Source organism: Callithrix jacchus, chromosome 12 (genome assembly GCF_049354715.1).
Source record: "Callithrix jacchus isolate 240 chromosome 12, calJac240_pri, whole genome shotgun sequence".
NCBI lineage: Eukaryota > Metazoa > Chordata > Mammalia > Primates > Cebidae > Callithrix > Callithrix jacchus.
The window spans coordinates 119,431,925-119,450,354 of record NC_133513.1 but is presented as its reverse complement, the minus strand read 5'-3'; the positions used below and the strand labels follow the sequence as shown (position 1 = coordinate 119,450,354).

Here is an 18,430-nt window from a genome sequence, read left to right as displayed (position 1 = left end):
GAACAGATGGGCCCTCCCAAAGGTCAGACGGTTCATAAACCGTCATTCTGGCCAATCCACTTTTTAAAAACTATTTAAAGTGCAGTAGATCATATGAAGGAGGAAATTGCCACGGAATGGAGGTAAAACCACTTTGACCTTCACCTTTGCATCTGTGGCGCTTGCTCCGCCAGCATCTGTCTGACTAGCCCACCTGGCCTCCTTCAGCCTCTGGCCAGGTATCTCAAGCCAGGTTTCTACACTGCTTCCCTTCTGCTTCCTCCCTTAGAGGTTTTTGGACTTCTGGGTGAAATCCTGTAAGAGCCATCCCTGGGAGCCCACCTCAGCTGTTCACAGGAATCTTGTTGGACACATGTGTGAGTCAGAGAGAGGCTTTGACGCACAGGCCACAGGAAGCCACGGTGGTTTTGCCAGGTGCCATCTACTCTGAAGGACACTCAAGGTCAAGTCTCTCAGCTCTCCCCAGGCCCCGCTGTCAGTCAAAACTCAGGATGTCTTAATCCAAACTCCTCTGGGTAGGTCCCCAGACTGGCTCACTACCTGACCTCTTGTCCAGAAGGTCCACACCATCTCAAGCCAATAAGCCTGACCCCAGGGAGATTTCTGTTGCCTACCTCAGCCACCCAGGCCCTGCACACTCTCCCCTGGCAGCTCCTTCATCCCTCTCTTCTGTCACCATCCTCGTTCAACCTCTCTCTTAGATTTGAAAATTGTCTCCCCCACTTCCCTCTCTACCCTTCCCTTCATCACCATGTTGCACATTCTAGAAGGTCATATTTCAAAAACACTCCTTGATCGTATGATAGATACCACCAGCCCACCAGGGCTATCCATGGCTCACATGTCAAAGCCACTAATTCAGCCTGATGCTGGTACAATAGTCCCGCAAATATTTAGTGATCACTTACTCACCTACTGGTCATGTGTGACCATGACAGTTGCAGTGCTCGTTCTGAGAAAAACAACAGAAATAAGGAAAATATTTCCTGGGTGTGTCAAGGGAGCCAGAGATCAACATTAAAATGTTGTAAGTGACAGGAAGCAGGTTGCACAAAACCACGTGAGGAATTCTGCAGAAGGGCCCCAGATGCTGGGGATCCGGACAGAAGGGTTGGCTAACCTGGACCTCGAAGGTCATACATCAGCCTGGAAGGTCATTCCCAGCATGAGGGTTGTGCGTGACCCTGCAGACGAGGCTGACCATCCAGTGTAGTGAGGACAAGTGACCAGGCCCACGAGCCAGGTCCCGACTGGGACGTCTTGGCCCTGCCGCTCATCAGCTGTATGGCTGTGTCTGTTTCACAGGGCTCCCTTAAGAAACTGCCATAAACTGAATGGCTTCAAACAATAGAACTCTAGTCTCTCACTGTTCCACAAGCCAGAAGTCTGAAATCAAGGGATCAGCAGGATTGGTTTCTTCTGCAGGGTCTATGGAAGAATCCCTTCCACATCTCCCGCCTGGCTTCGGGTGGCTTCTGGCCGTCGCTGGGTGTGCGCTGACTTGTAGCTGTCACTCCCATTTCTGCTTTCTTCTTCCCTGCGTCTGTGTGTCCCCTCTTCAGTCGAGGACATGTGTCATTAGATTCATGGCCCACCCTAATCCAGGACAATCTCATCTTTGAGATCCTTAATTGAATTACATTTGCAAAGTCCCTTTTCCAAGTAAGGTCACATTGACAGGTCCAGAGATTAAGACTTAAACCTATCTTTTCTAGGGGACAGGGACACTATTCTACCCCCTACGGTGAACTGGAGTGCCCATCTTCATTTTCCTGGTTGGTGAAGTGGGCTCATGTTGTCTGCTTTACGGGATTGCCGTAAATATTAGAGAAAATAATACATTTGAGAGCCTGGCTCATGGGGACCATGAAGCGTCGAGAGTGACTGTTAATAGGTCCAGAATTTTCGGGGGAATGATGAACAAGTTCTGCAGTTAGACAGTGGTGATGTTTACATGACTCCGTGAATATGCTAAAGACCATTGGATCTCATGCTTTCAAGGGGTGAACTTAATGTTATGTGAACTATTTTTATATAGCACTGTAATTTTAAAAAGGAGCCTGACTCAGGGAGTCTTTTTATACATCATAGCTCCTATTATTATTATTGATGTGCTGGTAATAACACTTCATTATTTTTTTTTTGAGATGGTATCTCATTCACTCGGTCACCCAGGCTGGAGTACAGTGGTGTCATCTTGGCTCACTGCAACCTCCGCCTCCCAAGTAGCTGGGATTACAGGCATGCACCACCATGCACAGCTAATTTTTGTATAGCTAGTAGAAATGGGGTTTCACAGTGTTGCCCCGGCTGAACTAGAACTCCTGACCTCAAGTGATCTTCCAGTCTCAGCTCCCAAAGTTCCGGGATTACAGGCATGGGCCAGTGCGCCCAGCCCTTGGTAATTACTACTCTTAGTATGTTTTGTCACAGTTGAAACTCCTACCTCTTCTGTAGCGCTCCCACTCCCTGGTCATGAGTTCTATTTGAAATGGGAACCACAGGCAAGGTGTCTTTGCATGTCCAGCCTGGTGCCTTCCACACAGTGAAGGGATAAAACGTATTTGTTTTGATTGTACCTGAGTAGTTCACATGGAGATTACTGAAGCCCTGTGGTGCTTATGTGTTAAGTAATACTGCTTCCATGACTGTTTATCAAACATGCATGAGGTGAGATATTGCTTTTACCCACAAGTTCCTCCAAAGAAAAAGAAATCCCAAATTAAATTTCACGCCAGCTGCTTTTCCACCGTATGACTGACAGCACCACACTGAGACCAAAAGTCTTTTTCTAGGAAATTCAGTTAGCAGCTGGACATGGAACCAGCCGGGATAATTCATGTTTTCTAATCATCATCTTATTACAGGCAGTCAAAATCCATGCGCCACCCTCCTGCTTGCCGGGATGCAGCCAGAAAAATCAGGATCAGGCAACACAAGGCGGCCCTGGTGCCCGCTGCACCCTGGCTTTGGAGATTAAAAACAGAATTTTCAGAAGGACAAAAACTTATCTTGAGGAAATATAGGTCTCCTGAGTGTTCACTTTGAAAGCTAAAATAATCAACTAATATTTAATAGATTCCTCTGTTTCCAGTCAAGGAAAAACAATAGGATTTTACATTGTAAAGGAAGGCTGCTGCTTTTTAAAGCAGCGGCTCCATTTTCTCTTTCTAATTCTAGTCCTTTTCCTTTCTAATTCTGCTTTTTTGTTTTTTTATTTTTTATTCTTTTTTTTTTTTTTTAAGATAGGGTTTCACCATGTTGGTCAGGCTGGTCTTGAACTCCCGACCCCACATGATCTGCCCGCCTTGGCCTCCAAAGTGCTTGGATTACAGGTGTGAGTCACCATGCCCTGCCACCTTTTTCCTGCTCCTGCTGGTTCCCAGCCCCTCATCCCTCTCAAAACTGCACAAAGGGAAGCAGGCGAGTATGGGGTTGAAAGGACCAAGCCCCGGACGCACAGGTCCCGACTGGGTCCCCAGCTCTGCTACCTGCGCACTTTGGAATCTGGGGTCATGGCGAGAGCTGCAGCCATGGTCAGCAGAGTGATCAGCGTATGGAGCACAGCCCAGAACCTGGACCCTAGAAGAGTACCACAGGGCTTGACTCTGACCACCCTGAGAACCCCTTTCTCTCTGCCCCAGAACTTGGCCTGAGTCTGTGGTGTTGTCTGACCTCCTGTCCCTCTAGAGAGGAAGCCCACGGTCTTCATCTTTCCCCAACATTAGAGACTTTCTTCTCATCTTTTCCCCCTACGCTACCAAGGGAGAAAGAACTCCACATGCAAAGTCCATTGGATTTAAATTCCATGCTCGAGATTAACCAATTTCAAGTTTACAACTAAATATCTATGACATTCAACTTAACAAGTTACATTACTTATCTAACTCAGGGCCAGTGGGGCTGTGAGAACATCAAAATGTTGTATCTCGCAAACCCTGAATGGTTGAATTTTGTGTCCGCTGTTGTTTCCAGCAATCTTTAGAGCTAAATGATTAATTATACCCAAGGCAGTCCAAAGCAATTATTTAATTAAGCTTATTATAGGCTGCCAATTGTTTGCAGAAAAGGGAAGGCCTTCACCCTGGTTTCTCAACATCTGGCCTTTGGATGACTTAAAAGATAAAAAAAGATAAGAGAATAGTTTTAGTCTAAGTTACAATTGCTAGAATTTTTCCACTAAGTAGAAAACCTTTTTCAGTAATTCGCTTCCCATGATTAGAACATGGTGACATATTTTATACTAAGTGTTCAGCTTATTTAGATTCAATGTAAAATTGAAAATGTTACAATACAAAACGAAATGTTACTGCCATTTTCTTTTTAGGGCAGAATCTATGGTGTTCATTTCCATTTCCCCTGACCTTTTTTTTTTTTTTTTTTTTTTTTGAGAGGGAGTGTCACTCTGTCACCCAGGCTGGAGTGCAGTGGCATAATCTTGGCTCACTGGACCCTCCACCCCCCAGGTTCAAGCAATTCTCCCACCTCAGCTTCCCGAGTAGCTGGGACTGCATGTGCGCACCACCACTCCAGGCTACTTTTTGTATTTTTAGTAGAGATGGGGTTTCATCATGTAGGCCAGGCTGGTCTCGAACTCCTGACCTCAGGTGATCCACCCACCTCAGCCTCCCAAAGTGCTGGGATTGCAGGCATGAGCCACCAATCCCCGCCTCCCCCTTGCCTATTTTTTAAAGTTTACCTCCTTAATTTAGGCTTTTAAAAACCAACCTTAATAAACAAAAATCTTCTTCTACATATTCCAAAGTTTGAAATCTACATTTTATTTCATAAAGAACATTTCAGAGAAAGAGAAAACACAAGCCACCCCACAGAGTTGACAACCAAAGGAATCCCTGAATGATCTGTTTGGTGGCACACGTGGACACAGTGTCGAGGAGACAACAGTTCACATCAGGACTTTTCATCAGTCTGGCCTTTGGATAACTTAAAAGAGACGTGAGAACATCTTCATGACTACGTAACGACTGCTACAAATTTGGGATTTGAAAATATTAAAAAATGTTTTAGTTACTCCCAACTACATTGGACTCCCTCTTCTCTGAAGAATTGATTGTTACAGTTCGAACGTATGTCTTAGCTCTCATGTGATTTCTAATCGTCCCAGGTATCTTGATGCTGCCTTATCAGTTAGTATGCGAGCATCCTGAGTGTGGTATATCTGTTTCTCCCATTGCCGATGACAACTCCTAAAACAGGATTGGTGGAGTGAGCCAGTTAAATAATAAGGAATTGATTCGTCTGCATTTGCTTACCAGTTGTGTTCAAAACAGATATTTGACTGACTCCAACCTCTTCCTTCCATATCATGTGAGCGTTGAAATACGGTCGATCTATTAAAGTTTAAGGGTTGTTAAATAGTACCTATGAGTGCGCCATCGATGAGCATAGGATGAGTGAATGACTGAACAAAGAGGTGAGCAGGGGTGAATGACATAGGACATCTTCCACGGTCCCTTCTTTGGAAAGACGCTTAGATTGAGGAAAACTGATGGCGTTTGCAATTTGACCAGCTGTTCCTCAAGGATTGAGGTATACCCAGATCCTTGGGTGGCTGCAATATAAATTATATATTAGAACTAATTATTATATATTATATAACATGTTATTTATATTATATAACATTATATACTATTATATAACATTATATATTATTAGATATTAGAAGTAATGGCCTAAACCTCATTTCCCTTTCCATAGACCTCATCCTCAGCCCTGACTCTGCTAAAATAATTAGCAAAATGTTGTGGTTGTGTATGTTGGGGCTCTCTACATGCTGAGCTGAAGAAAAACCCTCAAGGTCTCTCTGGCCCCTGGTACCCATCTTTACCCCATCTGTCTCTCCCAAAGCACAGGATGAAGTAATTCTCTGAGATTCCCTTATCTGCCTAAACTATGGACCCTCCAAAACAGAAATCATTCACCTTGGTTCCTCTGTGAGTTTTCATTAATGTCACAGGAAGAAGGACGGAAGGAAGCCTGTTGACACATCCGGACAGAATTTGGTCATAACTGTCGTCTGCTCCGCAGGCCCAAAAGACTTGGTCCCAGACCATTGTATGTTCTTCAAGCCCAATTAATTCCCCTAAAAGTCATTTACTCATCCCCTAAAATTACCCGTGCATCTCTATCTCCCTTTCCCCTAAGAAGAAGTTTGTAGAACCATCTGTATCCCCATTGAGTAATCATTCTTCTATAAGTCACCTGTGCCATACATGTTAAAATAAAATTATCTGTCTTTTCTCCTATCATATTTCTGCCTTTTGTCAGTTGACTTTTAGTGAAACTTCAGAGGGCAAAGGGAAAATTTTTCTCTTAGCCCCTACAGGTGTGTATGTGACTTGTTCTAGGGTGAGTCTAAGGAGGTTCATATCTCACGAAAGGTTGGTGAGATGAATTTTGCTTGAAAATTTTATGTGTTTCTAAAGTGGAGAGATTGTGGTCACCTTGCTAAATAACATAAGGTACTAGACACATGGGAATTCAGAGCTGCCAGTTTGCTGTTACCCAAATTGTCATTTCTCCAAAGAAAACCTTTCTCTCAGCATCAGGAAGCACCTTTCAAATTAAAGCACTTCACTGCCCCACCTTAGCAAAGAGAAATGAAAACCAGCCTGCAGGCCAAGGTCCCCATCATTTGAAGGAACCTGGCAGCCCAAGGCTAGCATTACTCATTCCCAGAGTGGGACATGGCCTTAGCTTCGAGCTTCAGAAGGTCAGACATGTGTCATGGTCCATGGCTAAATGTTACCTTCTGTCTCTGCAGGTTAGAGTCTTCAGCAAATTTGTCCATTTTTAAAAAGAATCTATGCCTTTATTCCCAAACCTAAAGGTTGGTTCAAAAGGTTCTTTCTCAGTTATTATCATTCCCAGAAATGTATTTATATTATTAATGTTATCTTTTATATCAGGGAGCCATGAATGACCAGTGTTCCTATGAGCAGATGGGTTAACAAAATATAGGACTTGCCTGAAATTGTCAGTCTTTTGATTAACATGCGAACAGATGCCTAATTCATAGATCTGCCCTTATTAGTAGTAAAGAGAGCTACTACCCTTCAAGCACTGACTTGGGGCCTCCCCTGAGCTAAGAGTTTTGACTCGATGACGTAGCAACCCTAACAAGTAGGTACCATTATCCCCATTTTATAGGTGAAGAAACCAGGGCTCAAAGAGACTAACAAATTAGTTAAGGTCATATAACTAGTAAGTAACAGACCTGAACTCAAACCCAGAACTGCCAGACTCCAGAGGCTGCCCTCGCAGCACTGGGCTGGCATTTGTCCCTGTGGTGTTCCTTGATTCCGGAAAGAGCTGAACACGGGATGCAGAGCCCAGCCCCCAGCCTCGAAGGAGCGGTGCTGATGCTTTGTGTACTCAAGGGGGCTCCTTAATTCACACACCTCCCATGTAAATACAAAAATATGAATTTGTGCTCGTTCTTATAATTCCATCAACTATTTAGGGAACAGGGCTGATAAGGATAAATAATTGGATGTGGAAATTGTCCTTTTCTAAAAAGATTTCCTAATGGCTGTGCAGCAACTTGGTTGGAACTAGGGCCGTTATCCTAAGTGAAGTAAGTCAGGAATTGAAAACCAAAAATGGCATTTTCTCGCTTCTAAGTGGAAAGTAAGCTATGGGTATACAAAAGCATCCAGAGTAATATAATGGACATTGGAGATGCAGAAGGGGGAGGGCAGGAGGTGGGGGAGGAATCAAAGACCGTCTGTGGGGTGCAGTGTACACTACTCGGGTGATGGGTGCACTAGACTTCACCATTGCACAGTTTATCCACGTAACTAGAATCTGCTGTATCCCTGAGGCTATCGAAACTTTATTTTATTTTATTTTGAGACGAGTCTTGCACTGTCTCCCAGGCTGGAGTGCAATGGTGCGATCGTGGCTCACTGCAACCTCCGCCTCCTGGACTCAAGCAATTCTCCTGCCTCAGCCTCCCAAGTAGCTGGCATTACAGGTGTCTGCCACCACACCCAGCTAATTTTTTTTTTTTTTTTTTGGTATTTTTAGTAGAGATGGGGTTTCACTATGTGAAACCAGACCAGACTGGTCTCTAACTCCTGACCTCGTGATCTACCTGACTCGGCCTCCCAAAGTGCTGGGAGTACAGGCATGAGCCACCACACCTGGCCTTGAAATTTTTAAAAAAATTAAACATTTCCCTTCTGAAATATGTCTGGTAATTCAGATACAGTTATCTTCTAAGCAGTTGAAACATCTTTTTCCTCCTCCTCCTTCCAGGCAATATGTCTTTGAGACATTAAAAAGAAAGATAAAAACACACAAAAGCAAAATGCACTGTATTCTTTACCATAAAAGATTTCAAACAAAAGGAAATTCCAAGGCTAACTTTCCAAAAGATTTGCAAAATGAATCAATGAAAACATATGGCACAGAAATATCCCATTAAACTCTGAGAAAATAAATACGTTGGTATTTCTCTTTTCATTCTCTCTCTTGTTAAGAACTGTGCATTAGCCATAAACAAGCTGTCCTTAAAAATTACATGTTTTTTCTTATTTCTTTTTCAACAGGGGACTTATTATGTTTGAAAATGAAACCTATGTCTTAGAACCAGTGAAAAATGCAACCAACAGATACAAACTCTTCCCAGCGAAGAACCTGGAGAGTGTCCGGGGTTCGTGTGGATTGTATCACAACACATCAAGCCTTACTGTACATGACGTCTTCCTACCGCCCTCTCAGACGTGGGCAAGAAGGGTAAGAAGGATACACAACTTTCTGTTTCTGGGAAACCAAGAGCTCAATTTGTGGATGTCCAACACTAGGACATCTGGAGAGGTGCTGCCACCTAGATGATGTGGTGTCTGGGGGATGGAAGTGCCTAGTTGATCTGGGAGTGGCAGATATTAGATGGTGAAGCACAGCCATAACCCCAAATCCCCATCACCGAATTGCACATGCCAGCCTCAGACTCATTAAAACATGCTGGGTAAAGTCACATCGTTGGGGTCAGGGAATGACAAAATCATCATTCATGGAATCTCCCAAGAGATCCTCCTGTGGTCCTAGGCCCAGGGTTGGCCCCACTATGGCAAGCAAGACAGCATGGCACCCTGACCCACTCTCTAGCAGCTCTCCTTCCCCTGGAGCCGAAAGACCACAGAGAGACTTCTTCATTAGCAAGTTTGGGTTCTCATTATAATTTGCAGAAAACTCTTCCTCTTTGCCCACACAGTTGTGCAGAGGTGAACTGGGCCTTCCCCCACGTGGTGTGGCTCAGGAGCCTTGTTTACCTATACAGACCAAGCTGCAAATGTTTGCCCTAGTTCCGTCCTGGGACCTTCCAAGCAGGCTGTGTTTTCTGGCCACCAGCTCCCGGATCTGCTCATAAAAGGTCTTCCTTTTTATAGCAGCACTGGAAAGAGTGGTTGCCTGAGGGAGTCTGCGCTTGTGTAACCCCATGAAACCTCCACCCCAAAGGCTGGCCTGCCCCTTTTCTGTCTGGCATTATGCGGGCAACAGAGGCCACAGTAGAGCTCTTTTAACAAGGATTAAAGGCGATTGTTCCCAACATTTGGCTGGATGCCCTGAATTTAAACGAGCAGAAACAGATAGGAAATCATCAACTATTTCCTGATTTTTCATTTCTGGATTTCCCGTTCCTCTTGTGGTTATATATCTGACAGTCTCTTCCGGGTTCCTCCTAACATTGCTCTCTCCTGACTTAACTTCGGTAGACCGCTGCTGAGCACTCAACATTTAATGAATATTATTCTTGGTTCATTCTAAATCATGTTTCTACTGGGAAACAGTAGAGGTTATCCCAAATAATGCCTTCTTATTCTTAGAATTCCCTTCATACCTGTGAATAGGTGTCTGTTCCCCTAAAACTGCTCTTATCTGAACCAGTTCAGGACTTTGAACTGTAATTTCACATTCATTCTTTCAGGCCAGGCATTCTGCTTGTGTGTGTTTCTAAGAGTTTCTATTGCAGGTGCTCAGAACCTCTTTTTCATTTCCTGCCCCGTCACATGATGGAGAGGAATTCTTCCATCTGGTACTGTGGCTCACCTTCACATTGCTGCTTGGTGGCAGAAGACTGTATCCTAATCCTAAGGAACAGAGCTTGAAAATTATCCTCAACCTCCCCGCCACAAGCTCAGGAGACTTTTCATCCTGTGCTTCTCCCGGCTACCTGTCTTAGTGATGGATTTAAAGACCAGCCTCTGTGGTCCCACAGCATGTTTATTTCACTCTTCAAAGCTTTTGCCTTTGATTCCAAACCTTGGAGATGTGATGAGCTGTAGCTCTCCTGGTCATAAACAAGTAGAACAGTTGCATTTTGTTTTCCAGGCTCTTTGCTCTGAGTACCTTGTTGAATGCACGCTGCCTACGTTATGAGATTTATAACTTGATAATTTAAATGACACTCAAATATGTTTCTGGTTTCATTTAGGAGTACGAACTTGGTCTCTACCTGCCAGCCATATTTTAATTCTTTTAGCTTACAGCTCTCTAGAAGCATGATTGTAATATCCAGTCATTTGGACTTGTGGAGAAATGGGGAGAATGGGAATAACAACACTGCTTTGTTAATAATGCAGGTTTTAGGGCAAATGAACCTTTAAATTGAAAAGGGAAGGCATCGATGCCGTCAACACGGTTCTCAGTCTTTCTCTCTAGAAAGAGCTGTGATTGTTTTTATGGAAGGGAAAGCATCTTTGACTTAAAATGCATGTGTATAATGAAAATGGTGAGAAAAATAATTTCAAATATGTGGAATCCTTGCAAATTGGAATTCAATGGGAGATTGTTTTGGTTAGCACCTGTGGTAAATATGAAAGGGACATTTCCTGCCCCACTTACCTGCCTTTATTTCACTCTTTAAAAAAAAATCAGTAGAAAGACTGCTATCTAATCTTGTTTATGCAATGCAGCAACTGCATTGCTTTTTCCCTGCATTTTTCTGTCCCCACTGAATGTTAACTATTATGAAGACCAGTTTGCAGACTCTTGATTTTTCTGTAGACATTTGCTTTTTTCTTCACAGAGCATTGGGAATAAATCTGCACTCAGGGTACACACCGGCTGTGATATAAACCTGGGCCATTGTTTGTCATTTTTACAAGGCTCTACATTAGATTTTAGTGAGAACCCAAGTTGCCCCTCGAAGGGCACAGAGAAGCAGGGAGTGTCACCATCAGCTCTTTCTCTCTATGGATTTTTTAGTCCAGCCTGAAGCCTCCTGACTGTTCAGCTCCCCCACGGAGGACTCCTTCCCTCTCCATCTGCTACTCATTCAGGAATGCAAACCAATTTTAACATCAGCCTAAGCAAGCTCTGAGTGAGACAAAGACGGTAAATCTACTGGAGAAAATCACATAAGACATCCCAAAGGCAAATGTAAATTATTTTTGAATTGCCCTTTCTTTAGGGATTATCTGTGCCATTGTTCCCCTCCATTAGTTTGGATAATTATGAGTCAAATAGGAAAGTTGCTGCCTTATCTGAAAAGAAATGTTTGCTTGGGTGGCTGTGTACACACAGGACGGAGTGGGAGGTGCCGTTGTGCTTTCTCACACGTGGCGGTTCTGAAATGAACTGGTTCTACTGCTTTTGTGTTTCTAGACAGTCTGTCGTATTTGCGTAATAGAAGCCACAGTAGTGGTGGAGTATTTGTAGAAAGTAATACGTAACTCATATTATATGTAGAGTCTAACAAGACTTGAGTATGAGGAACTGGTCAGAAGTGTTTGAAAACTCATTCATTATGACAGGCACACTTCATTCTTCTCTGACAACCATCCTTGCTTCCATGCCTCCTCTAGAGACTACCATGTTCTCTTACCATACCTTAGTTGTTCTTAATCCCATGCCTGTAATCCCAGCACTTTGGGAGACCAAGGTGGGCAGATCACCTGAGGTCAGGAGTTCAAGACCAACCTGGCCAACATGGTGAAACCCCGTCTCTACTAAAAATACAAAAATTAGCTGGGCATGGTGGCAGGTGCCTGTAATTCCAGCTACTCAGGAGGCTAAGGAGGAGAGTAATTTGAACCCAGGAGGCAGAGGTTGTGGCAAGCCGAGATCACACCATTGCAGCCTGGGTGACAAGAGTGAAACTCCGTCTCAAAAAGAAAAAAAATAGAAAAGCTTGGTGGTGGGCAATAGGGCAGCACCACTTCCTTGGCCCTGGGCTTTGAATATCTATTTGTGTGAGGGAGGCTCCAGTTTTGCAGGTGTGAATTCCTAGTAAGTCTCAAATCCACTAAAGCGCTGGATAAAAAGTAATAAATCTCAGTTGTGTCATTCATTTTTTTAGGCTTAATCTCAATACTTCACACTTGGCCCTACTAAAATTCAATTTGCCGGATTCAGCCTATTCTCATAGCAGGCTGTCCCATTTGTTTGTTTCTGCCCGCCTACACGTCAGCCAGGTGTCAGAGACTGTATCCCGTGTGAATATGATCAGTGTGTTGTCCCCAGGCCAGTCACGGTTGAGGATGGTGGAGACAACCTTTCCTAACTGAAATTGGGGCTCGGCTTACAAACACTCGTAAAGTGACCTTAGAGTCAAGGCATGGGCCTGGCTTGAGCTAATACTGATTTGTTTTCTTGCCTAGAGGAAAAGAAACCAAACTTTTGATTCATTTCATTTGCTGATCTTGCTGGCGATGGAAACATTGGCCCTGGCCTCATTGTGATTGTTGTTCTCTGGCTTCGGGTCACAGCATAGTTGGCTTGCCTATGGCTGCCCATGTCCATCACAACTGCCACCTCTCACCCGGACAACTACACGGCCTCCTTGCCTCATTCTCAGCTTCCAATATCATGTCCTGAGAATCCATTCTCCTTCCAGCAACCAGAGCTATATACATATATATATATATATACACACATGTATATATATATATGTACATATATATGTGTGTGTGTGTGTGTATGTGTGTATATATGTGTGTGTGTGTGTGTGTGTGTGTGTGTGTTGTGCACTACCACACCCAGCTAATTTTTGTATTTTTAGTAGAGACAGGGTTTCACCATGTTGACCAGGCTGGTCTCAAACTCCTGACCTCTAGTGATTCATCCACCTCTGCCTCCCAAAGTATTGGGACTATAGGCATGAGCCACCGCGTCCAGCCGCAATATTTTTTAAATCTCACATTCAAGGCCCCCTGCTCTTAGATTATTAGACTATCACTCACCCTCCTTGCCGTGGCCCCTCTGACCCATCCCCATCTTCCACCTCCTCCCATCCACTGTTTTCCCACATTTGCCAGACTCCAGCCATACAGCCTGTTCCCAACACCCACAAGCTCTGCCCAGCCTTGGGACATCTGCTGTTGCCATTCCATCTACCTGAAACACTGCTCCCAAAATTGTTCCACACAGGCCGGCTTCTCATCCTTCAGGCCTCAGCTCCCTTAGACCACCACGGCAGGTACCACTGCCAGCTTCATCCTTCCTACAGAACCCTGTTTGTCTCCTTCCTTGTACTTTGCACAGACGCTCTCTTAGTTGTGTTCATTCTGCGTGGGCTCACCTTCGCCCGGGCCCCACCAGAATATGAGTTTCCGGAGGACGCTGGATTTCCTGAACATGGGATTCCTGAACGTGAGTTTGGAGGACACTGGGTTTCGGGAATGTGGGTCTTCTCTCCACGCTGTATCCACAGCACCCAGCGCAGTGCCTAGCAGAGACTGCGTCTCTGGTAGACAGCGACCGTGAATAAAGTTATACAAATGGCCTGACCCATGTGAAAAAGAATTAAAGGGTTGCCACGAGGATTTATTGTATCCCTAATTTCAACTTTGCTTTTCTCACTTAAGTTCCCATTGCCAGAGTCCTTCCTGCAGGCTGCCTGGGGGACATCTCTCCTGGGGATCTTGGCTGTGATGACTTTGAGAGACCCAGGAACTGTTTCTTTCTTGAGCAAGATTCAAAGAATGCCTCTGCCTCCACCTGGGAACGGAGACCGTTGGGCCAGCCTCAGAGGCTTATCTTCCTGTTTGAGGAAAGGCTTTTGTTCATAACCCCCCAAAATGAAAATTCAATTGAGCAAACAGTTTCTTTTTAAATTTTTTAAAATTATTATTTTAATTTCTTCTTCTAAAAAAAAAAGGGATACATATGTAGAATGTGCAGGTTTGTTACACAGGTATACATGTGCCATGGTGGTTTGCTGCACCTAATAACCTAACCTCTAAGTTCCCCCCTCGCCCCCACCCCTCAACAGGCCCTGGTGTGTATTATTCCCTCCCTGTGTCCATGTGTTCTTACTGTCTAACTCCCTCTTGGTTCTCTGCTTCTGTGTTAGTTTGCTAAGGATAATGGCCTCTAGCTTCATCCATGTCCCTGCAAAGGACATGATCTCACTCTTTTTTATGGCAGCATAGTATTCCATGGTGTATATGTCCCACATTTTCTTTATCCAGTCTATCATTGATGGGCATTTGGGTTGGTTCCATATCTTAAGCAACCAGTCTCAAATGTTGCTCTCCATATCATAAATTTAAAAATATGTTTTTTTTAACTAGGCAGCCAGATAGGTGGAAATCACGTGGGGATAACGTAAGCCTGTGTGTGTGTGTGTGTGTGTGTGTGTGTGTGTGTCTGTGTACATGTATGTGTGTATGTGTGTGTGTGTAGCTAATACAATAAACCTCTGTGCTGTGACAGCCTCTCCTGCAGCTCTGCTTATTATGTGGCTACGCTTCTCTCTGAGCTTGCAATTCTCTGAATCCATGAGAAAATGTAGACTTCTCTGAAAATTGCAGAGACGGGACAATTGTGTTCATGTGTTTGTTTTTATTATCTGGAATTGTGTATTTTCTAACTGGAGATCCTAAGCCGGTTGGAAGTGTCCCATGGTTGTTTATTTCACTCTGCAGACTGCAAAGTGTAAACATCTAAACAACCAGATTCCTTTCAATGAGAGATTAGTCTTTCATTTCTAGACCTATATTTTCTTCCGCATAATTAGCCGAATTTGTTAATGGTTAATCAGGGTATTGTGGACAACAGAGAGAGTTCTGCCTCTTTCACACCTCAATGAGGAAAAAGAGCAAGATCTTCACACTTTCAGAAGGTGTCTCATTTCGTATGCACCCCTGGGCACCACAGGGCGGATGTTTTTTCTTTTGTAAGTAGCACATAGCTATCACCATAAAGCATGCCTCCAACATATAGTCACAAAGCATGGCAGTTTCTTGTTGTAACATGGTAAAAATGTGAGAAATCGTTCCTTTCCTGGTGCTTTCTTTTTCCTTTTCCATGAGGTTTCCAGATTTCTTTAGGGACACCTAAATTCATGAATCAGCACAGCTGGGCAGCAAGAAGGAACACTGCTATAATACAAACATTTTTCTTGTAAAAATCTGTTTGGAAGATCCCAGACTGATGGGGATTTGTTTTATAAAAGATGTTTCCCTCAGGATTATGTGACTGGAAACCTGATTCAAAGCATACTTCCGTGATTTCTTTTTTTGCTTTTGTCTGAAAGACTGATTATAACATGCAGGTTTTAAAGTTGAAGCAATGTGTGCAGTTAACTCATAAACCAGCAATATCAGTCAGCAGGACCAAAGACCCACTCGGCCCCCACTTCCTTCAACTGCATTTTATGGCAGAAACAGAAGGCTTTGTTTTTTGTTTTTAATGTTTGCTTTTTAAGACCACCCTCCACGAATTGCTTTACTGAATTGCTTTATTTCTCTTAAAACTGCGTTTGGAATTCTCCCAGTAATTGACAGAAGAGTGCGAATGCTTTTGGAAGAAGTTTGATTAAAATGTGACCGGCTTTGGGAGCCACTGTTGTGGGGACAGGGTTCCTATTTCTGCTGCATGAATCATCTCCTTTCATCCACCTCCACGTCCACTTTCCACGTTCCCTCAGCTGTCTCACTCTTTTGGAATCCCTGTTCTCCAGGGGCACAGCAGAGTCTTACTTTTTCTTACCTCTGTTTCTCTTTTTGCTCCTTTTTGTTCTCCTCATACCTTTCTCGCTTCTCCATTCGTTAGTCTGACAGTTCCCTTTCCTCCAGCCACCTCAGTCTTCCATGGCTTCTAACTAGATTTTTATATGATCATTTTCAAAATGACTATGCGGTTCCTGTTCAAAACGTCTTCCCCTCCACTTTCCTCAAGTCACAACACAGGTACACTTGGACCATGAAGACAAAGGGAGCAGCCAGGGTGCACTGAACTCCCTCATCTTCTCTAGTGACCTTCAAGTGTGCTGCGTGTGGTCTGAAATGAGCGACCTTTGACTGCCTCCTGGTCTAGAGAGTGCTTTGGTTTTGCTTGTTTATGTGCTCGTTTTGTTTAATAATCTTTTTTCTGCTCCAGTAATCCGTGATTCAGCAGAAAGGTTAAACTCCTTTGTAAGGGTTTTCCAAGTGGAAATGGATGCTAGCCACTCATGTTGAGAAGGCTTTACAAAGAGATGGTTGGAGTTGGGATAAACTTCTAGACGGAGTGGAGGTGTGAGGGCCGGGTGGGGATGGTGGGGATAAATTCTCAACCTAAAGTGTTTGGATTGAGAGACCTAGACAGTGTTCTGGAAGCCCCGGAGAGGCATTGAGAGGGATTAAGTGTATGTTTACTGTTGGCAGCATAAAAGAGAAACCTTCAAGACAACCAAGTATGTGGAGCTGGTGATCGTGGCAGACAACCGAGAGGTAAGAGCTTTTTGATATTGCTCAGTACAGTTGGTTTGACAAAAAGAAAACAGGACCTGTTATTATTTATTTTAATGAACCGCATTTCCTATGTGCTCTTAAAAGCAATGGAAACAGTGGCTTGCGGTTAAAAAGCATACACTATTCAAATTTTACCTGATATATAAAGTAATGGCAAAGCCCACTGGAAAAAACAACAACAAAATTTCTCTATAGCTAAGCTCTCCAAACAAGAATTAACTGGGGGAATGACAGAAGGCTTTAGATTGTTTTATAAAACATCTTGGGGAAAAGTTTAGTTTTTGAAATGGGACATTTAGAAAACATCCCATATGTCATTAATCAAAATGAATGAATGAATGAATGAAGGCTATAGAGACACAGCAGAAAAATCCTCCCTGCTGAGCTACGACTTGATACAATATTTGTTTTTTAATTAATTTCGAATGAGTTTTTCTAAAGACTATCTTCTCTGTATTTATGTACTACCTCATAGATATATATGAATTGGGTGATATTTTCTCGTAAACTCATTCAACACATGTGAATGAAACAGGCTTGACTATATTTCAGAAAACTGTTCCCATTCTGGAATGTCAGATTAGAGAGGAGAATGGGGAATTTGTTGATTATTATTATTATTATTTTTTTTTTGGTCTATTCTTCCCTGTATTGTTTGACGAGTTGCCATGAGCTTCTATTACTTTTACTTTTTAATTTTTAAAAACAAATATAAGGAAAATTTCTCAGAAAGTTAAAATCAAGTTGTTGATATGAAAAATGGCTTTGGACTGACATCTAGTTGTCTGTTTCCTCTTTGCCAAAACATGTCACTGCCTCCATCATTTATGAGGCTGGAAAATTGCAGAAGTTGCTGTCTTGTGAGCACTTGGCTTAGGCAAATTTCAGGGAGTTTCAGGGAGTCTCCAGCCGGGAAAGTTATTTAGCAGGATGCAAGCTTATTTCACCATAAACTCTGGCAGCTCCCCAGTGGTTTATAAAATCCCAAGACTTCACATTTCCAGGAGCCGGGAAGATGAGACATGATTGATATTCTTGCCGGTATTAATGTTGACATTTAAAATTGTTAAGTTTCAGAGGCAAGGAAAGGACCTGGAAAAAGTTAAACAGCGATTAATAGAGATTGCTAATCACGTTGACAAGGTAAGTTCTTTTCCAGTAGTTAAATCATTCCGATCATGTAAATGCTTGAGATTGAGGGACCTCATCTGACTTAGCAAGGAGAAGAGGTTCTGCCTTTGGGCCTTGGGTTGGAATTCAGTTTCCTGTCCTCTAGATGTGTAATTGCCAGGTCCTGGGGCAGCTTCAGAAGATGCCAAACCACAGCTGTCTGGACTCTGGTGGCCTTGGGTCATGTCTTCCTCCAGGCTCTCTTCCGGCCAGGTGGAACACCAGTCTGAGGGTATTTCGGACTCCCCAGTTACCTCCAGAGTCCCTGCAGAGTCCATCTCAACCTTTGGATTGCTCCTGAGCCAGGCCCCTCCCAGGTCTTCCAGTGGTAGATCCCACAGGCCCCTTCAATCTGTCTCCACCTTTGCAGCTCTGTACCAATGTAACCCTGAGGGTGGGCTTGCATTTATAAAGAATGGGCTTCACTCTCCTGAGACACAAAAGTTGACTTTCAGCTCCATCAGTTATTGGGAAATCCCTCACCAGAAATAAGCAGGTCAGAAACTCACCTTTCACAAGACTATTTCCTCGCTGGAGGAGCTTCTGGAAGCCAGGTC

The 18,430-nt window shown here is 43.6% G+C and overlaps 1 protein-coding gene across 2 annotated transcripts in view; it reads left to right on the top strand.

The window, feature by feature from the left end:
- The window catches only part of ADAM12 (ADAM metallopeptidase domain 12), a 377,960-nt gene that overhangs the window by 261,391 nt on the left and 98,139 nt on the right, over positions 1-18,430 (top strand). For both annotated transcript variants that reach the window (XM_008978894.5, XM_054243454.2), the window contains 3 exons: positions 8,574-8,760; positions 16,617-16,682; positions 17,775-17,846. In XM_008978894.5, coding sequence (XP_008977142.1) covers positions 8,574-8,760; positions 16,617-16,682; positions 17,775-17,846 — 325 coding nt within the window. The remainder of the gene's footprint in view (positions 1-8,573; positions 8,761-16,616; positions 16,683-17,774; positions 17,847-18,430) is intronic.